Here is a 19,656-nt window from a genome sequence, read left to right as displayed (position 1 = left end):
ATATCATTACCATCAGCTTTGCCCTTTCCTTTTACCAGCTCAGATGTCGTCTCAGCTTCAGCACCTGTTAAAGCAAAGACACGACCTGCTGCAGTAGGCCGATCCACTTTCTGGTTCTCTCTAGCTGGAATATTTTTGACATTGCAATCTTTAGCCATGTGACCCACCTTGCCACATTTAAAACAAGCATAATTCTTTGTAGGACAATCCCTTATCATATGTGGACCTCCACATCTATAACATCTAATACTCTGAACATCTCTTGTGGTAGTAGTCCCCATCGGTTTCTTATTAGCATTTCCAATTTGAAACTGAGATGGTCTCTTTTGAGGATGTTTTCCCCTACCAAATCCAGATGATCCCTCTGAACCCTTTGCCATTTTATTTCCTCCTTCAAATCTCTCAACTGTTTTTGCCTTTTCAACTAAAATTGGAAACTCCATAATTCCCATAGGGACAATAGTCTTTTTCAGCTCAAATCTTAAACCCTCACTAAACTTCCTGCATCTCCAGGCTTCAGTGATAGCTTGAGAATAATACCTAGCCAAATGTTCAAACTTGACCACATACTCTTGTACTGACATATTTCCTTGTTGCAATCTCAAAAATTCAGCTTCCTTAGCATATCTGGCGCTATCTGGAAAATATTTCTCTAGAAATACCTTTTTGAAATTTTTCCAATTTATCACCTCCCCTCTAGCTTCCATCATAGCTTGAGCACCTTTCCACCAGAAACTAGCCTCACCCACCAACATATAAACAGCATAATTTAGCTTCCTCTCCTCTGGACACTGCATCACCATGAAGATTTTCTCCATCTCCTCAATCCACTGGTCAGCAACTTCAGGTCCATCAACACCTGTAAATTGAGGAGGATTCCCTTTTCTGAATTCTGACAAGCCCCTATACTCATCAGGTACCTCAGTCCTAGCTGCTTCAGCTGCAGCCCGGTTAGTCTCCATCTGAGCCAACAAGGTATTCTGTTGTCCAATAGCAGCAGCAATTTGCTCCATAGCTTGAGCAATCTGTTGCGCATCCACGCCTGAAGAAGGATTAGAATTGTTTCCCCTACCAACCATCCTAAAAAGGTCAAAGAACTTTATGAGTTTACACGAAACTCATAAGAAATTCCTAATCAAGATTAAGAAACTCATGAGTTACTCATGAAGTTCCTTTCAAAATTCGTTTCCATACAACGGAAACATAACAAGACCATTCCCCACAAATCCTAAAGAGACTCGACCAGCTCTGATACCAAAATTGTAACGACCCACTCTAGGCCGTCACATCAATAACCAACCAAAATAAAATATATAAAATAAAGAAAATAGAGCAAAAGCCAGCTACGCTAGAGTGTAATTATACAATAACATATAAATTGTTTCCAAAATATATAATATAATCTGCTATGGCAGAGTCATCATCCTTAGTAAAGTTATACAGTAATCCAAAAGATAATATAATTACAATGTCATGAAAACATTAAAATAAGACACCCTAGGTGCTGGTCAAGCTCTAAACCTAGCCACTTCTCAAAGTAGCTATCCAAAAGACTCCTTGCTAACCCAAAGCCTCACACCTGATCTGCTCCCCCACAAAGTGAGATCATCACAGTCCAAACCACATGGAAACATGCAAGGGTTAGCACATATAAAACCAACCATAGTACATGATAAAATATCATTAAACAGATATTTATCCAATATATATATATATCCGCACCAAGGAAATAAACCTTATAAATAGTTATTTCCATGCCAAATATAAATCAAATCTAAAATCCAATGCATACAATCCACACCATTTGTATACATATTCCACATCCAGAAACAAAGTCACACCACTGTATAATTATTCCATGATCTCACACCAACATATCCTCACAATGTTGGCCTCAACACCATCCACCAAGTGTTGACACGCACGCTGAAACATATCAGCAACCCAGGAATCACACCTGACCTCTCATGGAAAATATACAGTTGGATTACGTCGTCACGTAACCCTGGTGATCATGGCCACTTCATCCATCGGTATGACTCGGCCTGGCCCCCATACCGGTAGCAAATAGAATACTTAAAGGAGTACTTCAGAATCCACCTAACATCTGAAGTGGTTTATCATATAACCTTTGGAAAAGTTCCACATTGGAATCCTCACCATGGGATTCCCAATTTCATATTTTTCCAAAGATTATATCCTGATCTCACCAAGAGATCTAATCCATACCATAACCTTACTCCTTTAAGTCCTATTTACTTTTCCAAACCACATACACAACATATTCCATAATCAAACATAACCATAACCATGCCAATTTGTCAATATAATAATAATATAAATATCCAAAACAACCATCAATTGATCCAAATTATACTATATGAAATGAAAATCTCCACATAAAATAGCATATTAAAATTATACTATTCCTATCATGGTCATACGCACTAGATTAATTTTATAAGCACTACCCTTACTTAGCATACTAGATTAATTTTATAAATGCCACCCTTACTTGTATAAACCTGAACTGAAACTCGGGCAGAACCTCCACCTCTCTCCTTAAACAGGAACCGAAACTCGGGCAGAATCTCCTCTACTGGATTCCTCTTCCTCTCTTTCCTCTTTTCTTTCCCCTCTTCTCTCTTTCTCTCTCTAGGAATTCTTCTCTCTCAAGGCATACATTTCCAACACCCCAAGGCCCCTATTTATAGCAAATTTTCGCCACCTAACCAGAACGGCCCGTTCCGAAAACGGAACGCCCGTTCTGAACCCTTCAGAACAACGTAAAATTTTCGACTGGAACGGCCCCGGAACGGCCCGTTTCGAAACCCAGCAGAACGGCCCGTTCTCCTTTCGGAACGGCCCGTTCTGCAAGGAGAACGCCCAGTTCTCCAAGCAGAACGGCCCGTTCTGCAAGGGGAACGCCCCGTTCTCCAAGCAGAACGGCCCGTTCTCCTTTGGAGAACGGCCCGTTCCGGTCCTGTTCTGCACAAATCCAGAACACGTATTTTTATCTTTTGGAACGGCCCGTTCCGCTTTTGGAACAGACCGTTCCAAAATCCGAAAATACCCAAAAAATTTTTAATAAAATTACGAAAATGCCACCGATAATTACTAAAATGCCATCCAATAATAAGATTACAAAAATACCCCTATACCTTTGAAAATTTACGAAAATGCCATAATAATAAAATGGGTATTACAGTCCCAAACCATGGAAAATTAACCATAACCTTTGCCTTGGTTAAGAGAGCAAAATGATGACATCAAATAAGTTTGGGAGAGTTGAAGAATGAGGAAATTTGGGAAGAAGAAAGTATGTGGTCAGCCATTACAAAAAAAAAAAAAAAAAAAACAAAACAAAACAAAAAAACAAAAAAACAAAAAAACAAAACAAAAAAAAAAAAACAAACAAACAAAAAAAAAAAAAAACAAAAAAAAAAACAAAAAGCAAAACAAAAACAATAAGGCTAATGGCTTGGATCCGGTTAGGGGCATGTGCTTAATTGTTGTAATGCGGTATGGAGAGGGACATCATTGTAAAATCTTATTTGCTCTCTTAAGCTATAGCACCTTCAATCTTTGAAAAACCATAAAACTGCTACCGCTTGACCCTACTTGACCCAGATTGCCCTAATAAAGACCTTGTGATAAGTGTCTGCATTTGTTTTACCACTGGTTTCATTTGGAAACGAAGAGCAAAGTTGAATTATGTGGCGTGAGTAGTAGACTAGAGAGAAACACTCACCCTGATACACTAGTGTGCATAGAGAGAAACATTTTCCTAGTGAGGATGCATGCACAGATAGTCATTACTCTTCTCAGCTCTTTGATCTCTTTTGAAACCTTTGTTTGCACCTTGTCATGTTCTATTACAATAATTGTGATTGGAAATTCATCTGAGGTTCATGCTTGCGAAAAAAAGATACAAGTGAACTAGGATGTAGAAATTGACTCACTTGCATTGCTTGTTATCTGCTAGATTAATTACCTTTTGCTTGAGGACAAGCAAGGTTCTAAGTTTGGGGGAGTTGTTAAGTCTCAATTTTACCTCTTTTTGGATGAGACTTATTGAACAAATTCCACTCATCCTTTGAACCATTGCAATATAATTGTTCTCTTTTTGGTTCATTTTGTATGCAGATTTAACTAACCCAAATTCATCTAACAATACCTTAATCCACCTCATTTTTTTGTACAGGTATTGAGCTAGAGATTTGAGGATTGAAGATCTTTTGGATTGGAAACATAAGGAGCCAAGGAGCAGAGCAGAGTGTCTGCGCCGGGCGTAAGATGACGCTGCGCCGGGCTTGAGAAGAACAGAGCAGTGGACTTTTGGAAGTTGTACATGCGCCGGGCGCGAGACTCCACCACGCCGGGCGTGATCGAGGCAGAGAGTACCTCAATACTCTCTGGAACGAATTGCGCCGGGCTTAATAGAGAATTGCGCCGGGCTCGCTCTAAGGCAGAGAATGCTTGAAAGTCTCTGGAAGACACTGCGCCGGGCGTAAAAAGTAATTGCGCCGGGCTTATAACGAGGCAGAAAGTGCTCAGAAGACTATGCGCCGGGCGCGACAACTTATGCGCCGGGCGCAGAACCCTAATCTGACCTCCCAGGCTCGTATTTGAAGCCATTTTCGAGGGTTTCTCCCTCATTCACACATTGGGCGCATTTTGGGAGCTGCGAAAGGGATTCCCGGAGCTTGGAGCCGTTCGTGTGTGGGTCTTTCCTTCGGTTCTTCATTTCTCCCTTCATCTCTATTTTGTATTTACCCTCTTTGTTGAGTGGTTTCACCCATTTTTGTGGGGTTAGATGTAACCAACGAATTCTATTGTAATCCTTACGGTTTTTATGATATATATACATGTTGTTTCATTCATTGTTGTTTATGTTTCTATTCTTAATGCTTGCTTTGGATTTAATCTCATTGCATGATATAGGTTCCATTGGGTATTGGAAAATAACCCTTGAAACTAGCTCTGAAACAAATGCCTAGTGGGAAATGTATCTAGGAATGGAGTTTAGCCCATTAGTAGTCTTAAACCCTAGCCCGTAATGCGGATGTAGATATTGGGTACTCAAGGGATTGATATTCAATATCCACATCTAGGCTCTTGCTCTAAGGGATTAGGTTTGAGTAAACTATTGGATTGACTAAGCAATGAATTTAACAAGAGATTAAGGATTCATTAGTTTGACGTTTGGTGAAATCTGACCCCACAATCTCACAAAACCATAAAATCATTTCTACCCTTTCCACTCACAAACCAATATTTATTTACAGCTTTCATTCCAATAGTCTTAACCTTGAATTCACATGACAAATTATGAAATTGGAATTATTTTTTAGTCACGAATAGTCAATAAATGCTTATTTTACCTTCTAATCCCTGTGGATACGATATTTTTACTACTTGAACGGCCGGTATACTTGCCGTGTTTGAGACCGTTGATAAAATTAAACTAAATTTCAATTATAACAAAAGTACTTCAACGGAAATCTCAACATATTTCCACGTCAGGAGTATAGGAAGTGACACTCAATATTTTCCTAGTCAAAGAAATAGAACACATAAGTTTATTAAAAGCATAAAGAATTGAAGCTTATACTCCATTGCTTGGGATACTAGGTTATAATTGTTAACTAGGTTCAAGAATATTTGGTGTTAATAGGAGGATCTAGAACAATTTTATTTAAATCCTCATAGAATAAGTAGCTGATTTGATAGTTATTACCTATTCCAGTTAGCCACAAGGCCTGTATGCTCAGGGAGTTGTTGGTGCTTGCTCCAGGCAGCCATGGATCAATATTTTCTTTGTTCCTCTTTCTTCTTATATGGAACGTTTTGCCATCTTTAATCCATCTCTCTTTTTCTCTTCCTTTTGCTCAGAAATATCAGCTTTACACACAAACACGTCAACTTTCAGTGTTTTGCTCAACAATTTTCCTGATAATATTATTTTCCAGAATGTATTAGTTGTATAAATATGCATCTGCTATTGCAAATTTTCTTCAAAGCTCATATTTTGAAGCATCTCAAGCATCTAATTAGACACTGTGAACTACAATTTTGGTGACAAATAATGGCAAGTTTTTAAAAATAGATTTTGCGAATAAGACAGAATGTGTGGAGATGTCTTGTTTTATTGCAACATATTCAACTATGAAAACATTTTTCAGTACATTAATGCATTTCTCAATTAAAGTGGGATGGACACATTCCATGTATAAGAGATTCGTTCTCCATTATGCAAACACAAACAAAATATGTAGAAACTTTTATATCTGTTTTAGGAATCAGTGGTAAACTACAAATATTTGTCAAGACATAAATCAGAACAAAGCTTAATATATACTTACTTTTTTGCTACCATAAAATTGCATAATGTTTGTCTAGCTGGTTATAAGTTGTGTCTCGTGAGAAGGGGGAAAAAATGGAACATAAGAGGAATATTGAAACAAGGAAGAATTAATTCTAACAATTAAACAGTGCAGCAATTAAACTGAGAAGGACAGCACAACCACTTAATGGAAAACTGGAAAGAGTGCACTTCCTATGAGATCAAACGAGATCATAGGGAATCACTCAATTGGTATTTAATGGAAAGTTCAGTACATACTTCAGCAATGAAAGAAAAAAGTACACTGAGAGAGAGAAGAATAATTTCCCAATCATTGCCTAAATTCTCTCTCCTACCCCACCCTAGTATTTAACTAATTCTTCTGCCACACATATTCCCTCATACGCACACTTGGCCTTCTCACACGCTTGATCTTAATTTCAGCATCTCCTCCTTCACTGATTGCCACCTGTCCACTTGAGCTAACAGACTGCACATGCTCTTTTACTTTTGATTTCTCATTCCACTCGTGTACCTCTTCTGTTACACTACTCCCCCCTTTTGCAATAACCTTGTCCTCAAGGTTGATATTTGGATAACTCTGCTCCAATTTGTCAAGGTCTTCCCAAGTTGCTGCATCCACACCAAATCCTTCCCACTGGACCAGGACTTGGCGCACCAATTTCCCCGCTTGAATGATGTCCCTCACACTAAGTACTTGAATTGGTTGCACAACAGGTCCCTCCACAGCAGTTGTTAAAGGCAATGGTACATAAACTGTATCAGTAACCCCTCGAAATTGCTTAAGCTGAGATATATGAAATACTGGATGGATCTTAGCATAATCCGGTAGTAGCAACTTGTAAGCCACGGAACCAATGCGCTTCTGAATTGGAAAGGGACCAAAATAGCGTAATCCCAGTTTCTGATTCTTTCTTAAGGCTAAGGAATGTTGACGATAAGGTTGAAGCTTCACCAAAACCATTTCACCCTCCACAAATTCCTTATGCAATCTCTTTTGATCAGCATATTTCTTCATTCGCTGCTGAGCCAACATCAAATTCACCTTCAATTGTGCCAACACTCTGTCTCTCTGCAGTAACATCTCTTGAATGGAAGGTGGGTCTGTCGCAGAATGAGAATACTTGACAAGCGTTGGAGGATCCCTGCCATAAACCACCTTAAAGGGGGACATTTGAGCACTATGATGAAAGGAAGTGTTGTACCAAAATTCTGCCCATGGTAAGAATTTGATCCAGTCCTTAGGTTTCTCATGTGTGAAACAACGCAAATACATCTCGAGGCACTTGTTCAATGCCTCTGTCTGTCCATCCGATTGAGGATGGTAAGCCGTGCTAAGCTTAAGTGTTGTACCACTCAGTTTCAGTAAATGCTGCCAAAAGGTACTCGTAAATACCTTGTCTCTATCAGACACAATAGAGTTGGGAAAGCCATGTAACTTAACCACAGTATGGAGAAAAACGTCTGCTACTCGTTTGCTGTTAAAGTCAGACTTTAGAGGCGCAAAGTGAGCATACTTTGACAGCCTATCCACGATTACAAATATCACTGTGTAACCCTCAGCAGGTGGTAGTCCAACAATGAAATCCATACTGATATCTTCCCAGATCTGAGTAGGAATTGGCAAGGGTTGTAAAAGACCAGCAGGCAAAACTGTTGCTATCTTTGCTTGCTGGCAAACACAACACTGCTGCACAAAATTTTTGATATCCTTGTTCATTCCTGGCCAAAAGAATTGGGCTGCTACTCTTGCAAATGTACGCGCAATACCCGAATGACCTCCCAAGGGTGAAGAATGAAACTCCTGTAGAATCTGGTTTTGAATGGCTGGGACATTAGGAACCACGATTCTGCCTTTCCAAAACAGTAACCCATCCAAAAATGAGTAAGGAGCAGACAAAGCATTTCCCTGCGAGTGAGCAGTAAGTATAGGTTGTAGGGCAGTATCTGATCCCAAGGCTGCCTTGATCTGGTGGACCAAGTCAGAAGCTGTGACCGCACTAGCCATAAAAAATGATCGTGACAGCGCATCTGCAGCCAAATTCTCAGTCCCTGGTTTGTACTCAATGGAAAAGTCATAACCAAGGAATTTATGCAACCAAGCTTGTTGTTCAGGCGTTTGCAAGGTTTGGTCCAAGAGAGACTTAAGACTTTTCTGATCAGTTCTTATAATAAATCTGTGACCAAGCAAATAATGCCGAAACTTAGCAATAGCTTCAGTGATAGCATAAAATTCACGAGTGTAAGCAGATTGCTTAGTCATTCGGTTCGAGAGCTTTTTGGAAAAGAAAGCAATAGGATGCTTATTTTGACTGAGGACTGCACCAATTCCAGACCCTGAAGCATCTGTTTCTAACACAAACGGTTGAGAAAAATCAGGAAGAGATAGGACAGGAGCGGTTGTAATGGCCTGCTTAAGTGCGATAAAGGCAGCATCAGCCTCGTTGGACCACTTGAAGTTGTCCTTTTTCAATAGATCCGTCAAAGGGTTAGCAATGGAAGCATAACCTTGGATAAACCTTCTATAATAACCCGTAAGGCCTAAAAAACCACGGAGTTGTTTGATTGTTTTAGGGACTGGCCAATCAATGACAACTTGCACCTTACTAGTCTCCATAGAGACCCCATCGCCAGATACCACATGACCAAGATACTCCACCTGCTCTAAGCCAAATGAGCATTTAGACATCTTCGCATACAGTTCATGCTTCGCCAGAATATCCAAAACCTGTTGAAGGTGTTGTAAATGCAAGAACCAAGAAGAGCTATAAACCAGTATATCGTCAAAGAACACCAAGACTGATTTGCGCAAAAGCCCTTGAAATATGTCATTCATTAAATTCTGGAACGTTGCAGGAGCATTTGTCAATCCAAAAGGCATTACTAACCACTCATAATGCCCTTGATGAGTGCGAAAAGCTGTTTTGTATCTATCCTCCTCTTGAACCAAAATCTGGTGATACCCAGCTCTAAGATCTAACTTGGAGAAATACTTAGCGCCAAACAACTCATCCAGCAATTCCTCTACAGTTGGAATTGGAAAACTGTCTTTAACAGTGATAGCATTAAGTGCCCTATAGTCAGTGCAAAAACGCCATGAACCATCCTTCTTCTTGACCAAAATGATCGGAGAAGAAAACGGACTCGAACTAGGTGCAATAATCCCATCCTCAAGCATTTCTTTGATCATAAGTTCAATCTGCTGTTTCTGACTATGGGGGTATTTATACGGCCTGACTTTCACTGGACCACTTCCTTGTAACAATGGAATTCTGTGGTTCTGCGATCTAGGAGGTGGTAAACCAGTAGGCTTAGCAAAAATTTGGTGATAGTAGTGTAACAAAAGAGCAATTTCAGGATCAACATTATCAGGAATATCCTTCCATTGATCAGTTTCAACAAAAGAGGACAGGAGCTGCAGCGTATAAACTTCAGCAATACCTTGAGTATGATTAAGTCGCTTGAGGTGGTGGAATTGAGACATGGCAGCAGGCCTGGACTTTTCACCTTGCAGAGTCACTAATTTTTTGTCCTTGTAGAACTTAATAGTAAGAGAACCGTAATCGGCGATGTGCGGACCCAATGTGGCTAACCACGCAGCACCTAAAACCAAATCTGCTCCTGAGACCGAGAGCAAATAAACTGGCAGTTGAAGGACTTGACCCTGTACCTGAACTTGCAAATTCAATATCTTGCCCTCAGTGGACAAGGAACTTCCATTGCCTACCATAACCTGTAACCCAGCAGCAGGTTCAATAGGTAATTTCAAATAATGAGCAAGCTTAGGTTGCAAGAAATTGTCGCTACTACCGCTATCAAGTAAGATGTGAACTTCCTTTCCCGCAATAGAACTTGTAAACCGCATTGTACCCACAGTTGCAACTCCTTTCAGGGCATTGAAAGACAAGTGGTGCTCTAATTCGTCTTCTAATGCAGTACTGTCCACATTGGTTGTTTCCTCCAATTCCTCCTCATCCTCAACTTGTAAAAGGAGATATTGTTTGTTGGGACACCTATGGTTAGCAGAAAACCTCTCATCACAAGTAAAACATAAACCTCGTTCTCGTCTCGACTGCATTTCAGCAGGGGACATTTTCCGCACCGCAGTATTTCTATTTGGAAAAGCAGCTGGTTTGATATTAGGGGTATTCAAGAGGGGCTGCTGGGCAGGATTTGTATAGGACTGGTTCCCTGCCGAATGTGAAGTATTGCGAGTAACAAAAGACTGTCGAGATCTGAAACTGTATTTTTCTTCGAATAACCGAGCAAGTGAAATAGCTTTTAATAAAGAATTAGGTGCTTGAGCAATAATCTCTCTCTTAATATCAGGTTTCAATCCACTTATAAAACAATCTAACAAGGCCTCAGCACTAACGCCATAAATACGATTAGCCAAATTAGTAAATTCAATATAGTAGTCATTGACTGAACCTGTTTGTACCAATTTAAAGAGAGTAGAGCGCGGTGAATCAAATGGCGACGGTCCAAACTCCAATTCCAAGGATCGCGTCAATGTGTTCCACGAAATAATGGGACTGGTTCGTTGCATCATTTGGTACCACGGCACAACGTTCTTCTCGAAATGGACAGCAGCTATCACAATGCGTTGCTCATCAGGGGTGTTATAGTATTCGAAGAACTGTTCGGCCCGGAAGATCCATTGTAGGACATCAGAGCCATCGAACCTCGGAAAATCGAGCTTCACGTTCCTCACTTGTAATGGGTTCTGGAATCCTTTTGAGTTCAACCCTCCACTTTGAACACTGGCTCTGAATTCATCAAAATCATGTCGCAGCTCATTGATCTCACGAGCATGTTCACGATCCTTTTTTTCCAAATGCTCCAGGATTTGAGCCAGTTCCGGTAATGGAGAAGAAGAAGACATTGTGGGGGTAATGAAAGCACCAAATGAAACAAGGAGGAATTAATTCTAACAATTAAACAGTGCAGCAATTAAACTGAGAAGGACAGCACAACCACTTAATGGAAAACTGGAAAGAGTGCACTTCCTATGAGATCAAACGAGATCATAGGGAATCACTCAATTGGTATTTAATGGAAAGTTCAGTACATACTTCAGCAATGAAAGAAAAAAGTACACTGAGAGAGAGAAGAATAATTTCCCAATCATTGCCTAAATTCTCTCTCCTACCCCACCCTGGTATTTAACTAATTCTTCTGCCACACATATTCCCTCATACGCACACTTGGCCTTCTCACACGCTTGATCTTAATTTCAGCATCTCCTCCTTCACTGATTGCCACCTGTCCACTTGAGCTAACAGACTGCACATGCTCTTTTACTTTTGATTTCTCATTCCACTCGTGTACCTCTTCTGTTACAAATATGGTATTTGAATAGAATGAAAAGAAAAAGCAATTATCATGAATTAATTATACTTGGGCTGCTGTAGTGGAGTTTAATTTCACCGCTGGAATGTATTTGATTTCCATAATATTTGTGGTTTAGTAATTCAATTAAAATGGTAAAGATTAAAGACCATACCCATCAACTATCATGCATCCTTCAAACTTCTCAAGTTCTTGTTTCTAATCAAAATAACTTGCTAGGACTAACAAATAATATATTAGTCTGTATTACTTATATTAGTCTATATAAATATGTTAAAAGTTCTTATAATAAGGACCGGAGTGAATATAAAACTCAAATTTACACAACTAATATGTTAGCTGATGCGACTATCCTTATGTACTCTTGGTTGAGACAGGTTAGACAGCTTTTTTAATGTGTTTTCAATGCAAGTCATCATGTACTATTGATTACAAGCAGTTAGACTTCTAAATTGTTTAATTAGTTCAACCCAGGCTGGTTGATAAATTAGAAAAAGTCCACACTCAATGTATTTTGTGATTTCTATAAGTTGTTATAATGGAAATTACAATTTGGTTTTTCATCCGAAGTTCCGGACAAAAAACAAATATAGGACACTTGAACTCACACTCGATCAATAAAAAATGTCACTCTGTGTTATACTGTTTGACAAGAACAAGGATTGTTTTTCTTAATGTTGGAGTCTGCTATTAATATTTAGACAGCAAAGGAAATTAATAAGTAATTGGAATACATATTATATTCAAAGATAGAAAGTATATTGCATGTTCAAGAGACAAATTTTGTGATATAACATGGTTTAATTTATAATTTAAGAATTTTATGCATTGTTTGTGCTCCTTTTGCATTTATACTCACTCATTATATTTCATGTGCTTTGATATTTTATTTAAATTTTCATTAAAATAAAAGAGTACCATAATTAATATAGAGTGTGTAAAGTTATATAAAATCAAAATATTTCCAAATTCTCCTTTAATTTGAACCTCAAAATATTGATGTCATTTTTTTTTTATTTGACAATGATAATTAACTATTGAACTCTCATATTACTACCAAAATTAATATGAAAGTAAATCAAGTTTTATATATCTCAAACAATTGATTAATTTTTATTGAGTAAATTTTTTAATAATCGGCCTATTAATCAAATAGGGTCTTTTAATCGGAAATCAATTATAAATATCTAATGGTTAATTGTTAAAAATTATTAAAATTTTAAATAGCATTTACTTAATGTATATTTTAATGGAATTTTTTCATTTTCATTATGATATAATTGTCTAAATTAATTTTATTAATTAAATAATTATTAAAAAATTATTTTATTTTCATCTGCTTCAATGTATGATATCTATACATATAATTAGATTATATATGTTGAAGTATGGTTTTTAATACAATACTATAAAAAAATAGCTTGATTATAAAGAAACCTAATTTGAAAGAAATGATTAAAATACAATCCAATAAACATATTATAAAAAAATATTTTTAATTTTTTTAATTTTATATCAATTTGTATTATGCATGATTTTTTGATAATATAAAATCAAACCAATTTTATATTATTTGACTTGTGATTAAGCAATTTTATGCATAATTTATTGTATTTATTATTTTACATTAATTTTATTTATTTATTATAACATATGTATAATCATTTAAATTTATATTAAGTTAGTTGTTACGTTATAATAATAACATCAAATTGTCATTTAAAATTTAAAATAATTTTCATAATATTTATATTTTTTCATATAGAATAAAGTATTTGAAAAGTAAAAGAAAATTCATATTTTTCAGACTTTTTATATTTACTATTTCAAACTCTTTACAAATTTATCAAATATAAAATTTAATATAAATATAATTTTTTCAAAATGTTATATTATTTTTCATGCAACGCACGAGTTAATATCTTTTTACATTTAAAGATAGAAAGTATATTGTTGCCACACTCATTTGCCAAAACAGAAATCATGGTTTCTTTTAAGACTATTTTATCATATTTGTAAGAGTTTAATTTATATTGTGCAATGTGATCTATCCTAAGATAATCTTTACCTGGTATTCACCATAATACTAAGCAAAATCTCGGCTCTTCCTATGCAAACAAACTGCAAAATAGAAAAAGACCATTAGTTATTTCTGCAATACGTTTGAATTAACGATACACGAATATTCATTGAAAAGAAATAATAGACAAATGAATTTTCTATGGTTACACTTGCAACTAAACAAGTAACCCATGACTTGTTGAATGCAATAACTAAGTTAAACATAAAGAAAAGGACAAAGCAGGAGAATTACCTGGTGATCATCCTTCGTCACTAAATCCATCTATTGTCAACTTGAATGCCAGGGATATGAGAAATTTTAGGCCAAATTTGACGGTGCTTCACGCGGTTTTGCAGCAAAGGACAATCAATAATGTGTAATTTTATTAGAGTGAGAGGCAACCTTTCACCTGCCATATTCTCCAACTTATGACAACCAACAATTTCTAACTTTTGGAGGGATGTGAGATGGAGAAGCCCCTTGCAGTCCAACATCTCTAGACTTGACAAGTTTTGTAAATACAGAGACGTAAGGGAGAGAGGCAACAAACCCTCCTTTGGGAAGGACTTTATGCCATCACACGGACCATGGATGAAGAGATTGGTAAGCATATCCATCGATGGCCATGCTAGGCTGCTCACTAGTTTCTCACAATTGAAAATATGAATCGTACTCAAGTTAGGTGGCATATCCCCTTCAGGAAATGACTCAATTTCCTGGCAGTTGCTTATTTCAAGATGTTGTAATTTTGGAAGAAGAGCACTCATCTGAGTAGGCAACGACTTCAACTTGTCGCAAAACCCAACTCCGAAGGAATTCAAATTGGGCGCAGGAAATCCTTCTCTTGGGAATGAAACAAAGTTAGGACATCGGCGAATCTCAAAATAACGTAGATTCTTAGGTGACTCTGACACTGAAACCAAGACAGATTCCATATTTTCACACCCATTGATTCTGAGTCTTTTGAGATTTGGAAAGGTAATCAATGGAAGAGATGTGAGCGAGTCACAACTGTTCCATACAAATAGTGATTCTAGCAACTCGTGTTTGTGTTGGGACGGGAATTCCAATTTCTTAATATCATTGATATCAAGAGTCTTGAGCGATGCAGGTAAACGACCACCTGGAAATGATATGGCTGAGGAACTATCACTTAATGATAAAGAATGGAGAGAAGTTGGTTGGACCTTAGTGATGGCCTCCATCATGGACTCCACCATTGGGCTTCCTTTTACTCCTATAGATTCCACCGAAGGAGGAAACACATCCAACGCTACTTTATTACTTTGAAAAATCTGTAAATATCGCAGGACGGGAGCCCTTGGAAGAGTAGACACAAGCTGCTCGCAATTCCAAATCTCAAGCCTTTCCAGAGCAGGAAGGTGATTTGGCAAATCTCCCCTTAGTTTGGGGCAATCAGATATATTGAGATCCTTAAGGAGAGGAAAAGCACACGACTCAAAAGAACACCACATCTCCCAACAAGGCAGCTCAGCAATTCTAAGTGATTCCAATGCTGGCAGGTGATTTGGCAAATCTCCCCGTAGTTTAGGACAATCACGAATAACAAGCCTCCTGAGTGAAGGAAAAGCATCTGACTCAAAGGAACTCCACACTTCCCAACAAGGCATGCTATAAATTTTTAGAACTTCAAGGGAGGGAAAGGATTTCACAGAACAAGAATTTCCGTTATTGTAAAAACCTGCATCAATAGTCTTCACCGAATTCAATCTTGAAATACGGAGGAACTTTAGAGATGGTAGTTGCCCAAGCGAAGGAAGCATACAACAGTTCTTACAATTATGTAACTGTAGATCTGTTATACAATGAAACAAACAATTTCCCACCCAATCCGGAAATCTAGTTCCTTGATAACCACTTATTGATAGAGATTTCAACTCTTGGTGAGGCTGTAACTTGTAGAGTACATCTGTTTCAATTTGGAACTGGCTACTATTGTCGTTACATTCGGACCACTCCAAGGATAAACTGTTAATGTACTTCTTATCCATTATCTTAGCCTCCGATGCTTCATCACTTGAGGTAACATTCTCCAAATTTCTAATCATAAGCGAACCGTGAAGATTTGAAAGTCCTCCCAATTCTTTGATCCCATTCTCTATATTCTTGCCCACAATAAAAAAATCTAATTGTTGTAAGTGGTTTAATTTTCCCATTCCTCTAGGCATCTCTTTTAAAGGAACACCATGTATATCAAGATGTCGCAAGTTTACAAGATTCTGCATGCCATTGGGCAACATAGTCAACTTGGTGCAATCATACAACTTTAAGGTTTCTAGATTGTACAAATTACACAATGATTCCGGCAATGTAGAAACACTTGTACTAGACAGATTTAAATAACGCAAATGGATTAATTTACCTATTGAATCAGACAAAGCATCCAAACTTCCGAAGTCACAAAATGATAAAACTCTCAAGTACAGAAGTTTTGACATTATAATACATGGTGCCTTCTCATTCTGGAATGGAGCACCGTCAAAATCGATGATAGACAAGAAAGTTCTCAAAAATTTTACTCCATCAAAGTTGTCCAAGACAGCATGACTGAATTTGGTAAATGACAAATGACGAATCTTGACATCAATCTTGGTTTCTTTTCCCATATCTTCTGATCTCAAATAGAATTCTCGTCCAAGGGATGTTGCTAGGTCATGCATAAGGTCATGCATCACAAAATCACTGTCCCATGTCCCATTTCTTGAATGTTGAAAAAATGATCTTGAAACTAGATAATCAAAATACTCACAACCAACTTCTTCTAATGATTTTCCTGTTTTTCCTGGCTTTAAAAGATCTTCAGCCATCCACAATAAGATTAATTCATTTTTCTGAAATTCATAATCTTTAGGATACAATGAACAATAAACAAAACATCGTTTTAATTGTGGAAGGAGATAATGATAACTAATTCTCAGTGCTGGAATAATGTTACACTCAAGTTCCCAAATGTCACTATTCAGTATATCATTCCAATCCCTAGCGTCATGCTTTCTTCTCAACATACCTCCAAGTGATTGTACTGCTAAAGGCAATCCTTTACACTTTTTAACAATGTCCCTTCCAATTTTTTCTAGAGTCATTGAATTCTCACTAGATTCTGGAGTAAAACACGCATGGTTTGCAAACACTAACCAGCAATCCTCATCCGACAATTGATTTAGATGATAAGCTTGAACAGTACGGACTACAGTTGCTACACTTTCATTACGGGTTGTAACAAGAATTTTACTTCCCTTAATTCCACGTTGAAGTGGTTTCTTAAGAAGACTCCAATTAACATAATCTTGAATCCAAACATCATCCAAAACAATCAAGAACTTTTTATCTTTCAGTTTTTCTACCAAATCAAGGTGAAGTAAGTTTAGATCATTGATTTTACAAGGTTGTGCACTAACTGCCTCTAATATAATTTTTGTGACGTTTAGAATATCAAATTCTTCAGAAACACAAACCCATGCTTTAAAATCAAATATCTCCTTCAAACTGTCGTCATTGTACACCAATTGTGCCAAAGTAGTTTTTCCAACTCCACCCATGCCCACAATAGGGATGACACACATTTCTTCACCATCACTACTATTCTCCAACAACAACTTGATTATGGCCTCCTTGTCATTATCCCTACCGTATATGTGAGATCCATCTTCGAGAGATGTTGATGGAACTTTCCATGGTACACTGTTCTCCACTGCAATCTCTTTCAGATCAAGACTCTCCTTGAGTCTTAGAATAGACTCTAATCTGACAACTATGTCTTCCAACTTAGTAATTATCTTCCTATTGGAAAAACGAGAAAAGAAGTTTCGTACCTTCTTTTGGATGGCAGCTTTGGTAGAAACATGATCGAGCAAGTCATCAGCCTGGTAGACAAGATCTTTGAGAGTAGTGAGCCAGTGGTTGACATTGGAGTCAGTGATTTGTTTCTTCTCAGCATCATCAAGCACAGCTCTAACCACTCTCAGAATGGTCTCCAACTGTTGAAGCAACTTGTTGTCAAGCTTGTTTCCACGGATAAAGTTGACAACCTCAGGTGAAGCCAGTCTGTCAAAAACAACATCAAGGAAGGCAGAGAGGAACGCACCACCTACGACTGCTGTAGCCATGATCTCAAGAACAAGTGATATTAAGAGTTGAATGAGAAAGGTAAGAAATTGGTTGCAATTAACTCGGTTGGTTCTTTATAAGGTGAATAGATCAGTCAACTCTCTTTACTTTGACTCGGTCAGTGGTGTTGATGCTATACAACTGTATAGGATGCTTTTCTAAAGATTCTTTACTTAAACTCACTCACTCCAGGACAAAAGGTATTTGATAACATAACAGTTCATCATTACAAGTATTAAAAATTATCTATTTTTAATTGCAAATTATTATTTTATTTTATTTATTTATTTATTTTATAAACTCTCAATCATTTTAAACTCCAGAAAAATGCTAAATCTTCCCAATATGATCTTTGAAACATCCTCCGAATTATTAAATTTTTTGAAAAGTCAAATATATATTTTGAGCAACGTTAACTTCTTAACTATTCGGAAAAAATTTGGATACATTATTTCGGACTAAATAACATTACTCTTTTAAACTCACATGATACTTTGCTGCCTATAACCGTTATATTACTATTTCATTATTTGATAATCATATATACTAAGAAAAGTCATGTATTTGAATTAAATTAATAATCCAATGTGTTTCTTTTATTAGATTTAGTATATTATTTTATATTTTTTTTATTTATTTGATAATAGATAAAAGTATGTATTGAAAAAATGTGATTGGAAGGTAGATAATTTACTTTATACAAGATATTTAATACACTATATTTTTAACATTCTTACATTAAAGTTCAAAATGTAATTGTAAATTCTATTCTACCTTATCATTTTTTCTTAAAGAATTCAACATATTAAAATGTCATTAATTTCTTAAATACCTCCCTCTCTCTTTTTACATACATACATATATCGTGATATTTAATTTTTCAAAGTTTAAATAATTTTACTATAAAATATTTTTATAACATAGAATGATCAGAATGTGATATTAAATAGGGATATAAGTGGGTGTGAGTAATTCACGCATGTGAACTAATTCACACAGACCTAATGAAATTGGATTGCATTTTTTTAGTGTTAGAACCAAACTTGATTCAATCAAAATCTAACACTATTAGGATTACGTAAAAGACTTTGTATTTTTAATCCATGCCTCAATCTAATTCAATTCTATTTTATTATTTTTGTACTGGCCAGCCGAGTTGTCGACTTGTCCCTCACCAATCTATTGACCGGTCAAAGGTTTATCAGCCTGACCAAACAGTAAACTCATTATTGCCGATTTCCTCAACTTGACCATGAAATATGGACATCGGAATACCACATCGGCCTAAAGAGGCCACATCATCAAACAGATAAAAATACAAATTTGTCACCGCGCCACAATCACAAGGTAAAACCCTAACAATGATCCTAATATTACTAAGGTACGCCTACATGACCGTTACCTCCCATCAGCATGCCGCCCGCGCGTTTCGGGAAGCGAGGTGACACTTATGACACATGGCATCACGAGAGAGAAGCGTACGCCAAGAGTCACGACCCCTCACCAAGCTCGGTATTAACTCCTCGACCCACGGTCTTCAGAGCTCGGGGGGCTAGTGTACTATCCGTACCGCGAAGCCGAGTTCCAGCTCGGTATCACAGTGCAGGACAACCTCGGGCATGCGCTGGGAGATCTCGGTCTAAGCGAGATCCGCTATCTAATCAGATCATAACTGATCTCAAGGGATCTTGCTCTAGATAAGATCCGCTACCTAATCAGATTATAAATGATCTCAAGGGATCTCACT

At 37.2% G+C, this 19,656-nt stretch overlaps 1 protein-coding gene across 4 annotated transcripts; it reads right to left on the bottom strand.

The window, feature by feature from the left end:
• Positions 1 to 1,349: 1,349 nt before the first annotated feature.
• Positions 1,350 to 18,069, bottom strand: LOC114915115 (putative disease resistance RPP13-like protein 1). Of its 4 annotated transcripts, none has more exons than XM_083070403.1 (4): positions 14,034 to 18,069; positions 13,788 to 13,840; positions 5,741 to 5,952; positions 1,350 to 1,584 (listed from the first exon to the last, which is right to left on the bottom strand). In XM_083070403.1, the coding sequence occupies exon 1, from the start codon at positions 17,906 to 17,908 to the stop codon at positions 14,054 to 14,056; it is 3,855 nt and encodes a 1,284-aa protein (XP_082926529.1). In that variant the 5' UTR covers positions 17,909 to 18,069; the 3' UTR covers positions 1,350 to 1,584; positions 5,741 to 5,952; positions 13,788 to 13,840; positions 14,034 to 14,053. The 4 variants fall into 4 exon arrangements, with proteins under 4 accessions (XP_082926529.1, XP_082926532.1, XP_082926531.1 ...); XM_083070406.1 differs by lacking the exon at positions 1,350 to 1,584 and adding an exon at positions 4,204 to 5,555; XM_083070405.1 differs by lacking the exon at positions 1,350 to 1,584 and having other exon boundaries at positions 5,587 to 5,952.
• Between the last annotated feature and the right edge of the window lie 1,587 nt (positions 18,070 to 19,656).

This window comes from Cajanus cajan, chromosome 3 (genome assembly GCF_000230855.2).
Source record: "Cajanus cajan strain Asha chromosome 3, NIPB_CcT2T_4, whole genome shotgun sequence".
NCBI classification, from domain to species: domain Eukaryota; kingdom Viridiplantae; phylum Streptophyta; class Magnoliopsida; order Fabales; family Fabaceae; genus Cajanus; species Cajanus cajan.
The sequence above is the reverse complement of the archived record's forward strand: the minus strand, read 5'-3'. Positions and strand labels throughout refer to the sequence as shown.

Bases quoted from the DNA above. Each gene is read 5' to 3' on its own strand.
- LOC114915115 (XM_083070403.1), bottom strand. From the start codon at position 17,908: ATGGCTACAGCAGTCGTAGGTGGTGCGTTCCTCTCTGCCTTCCTTGAT.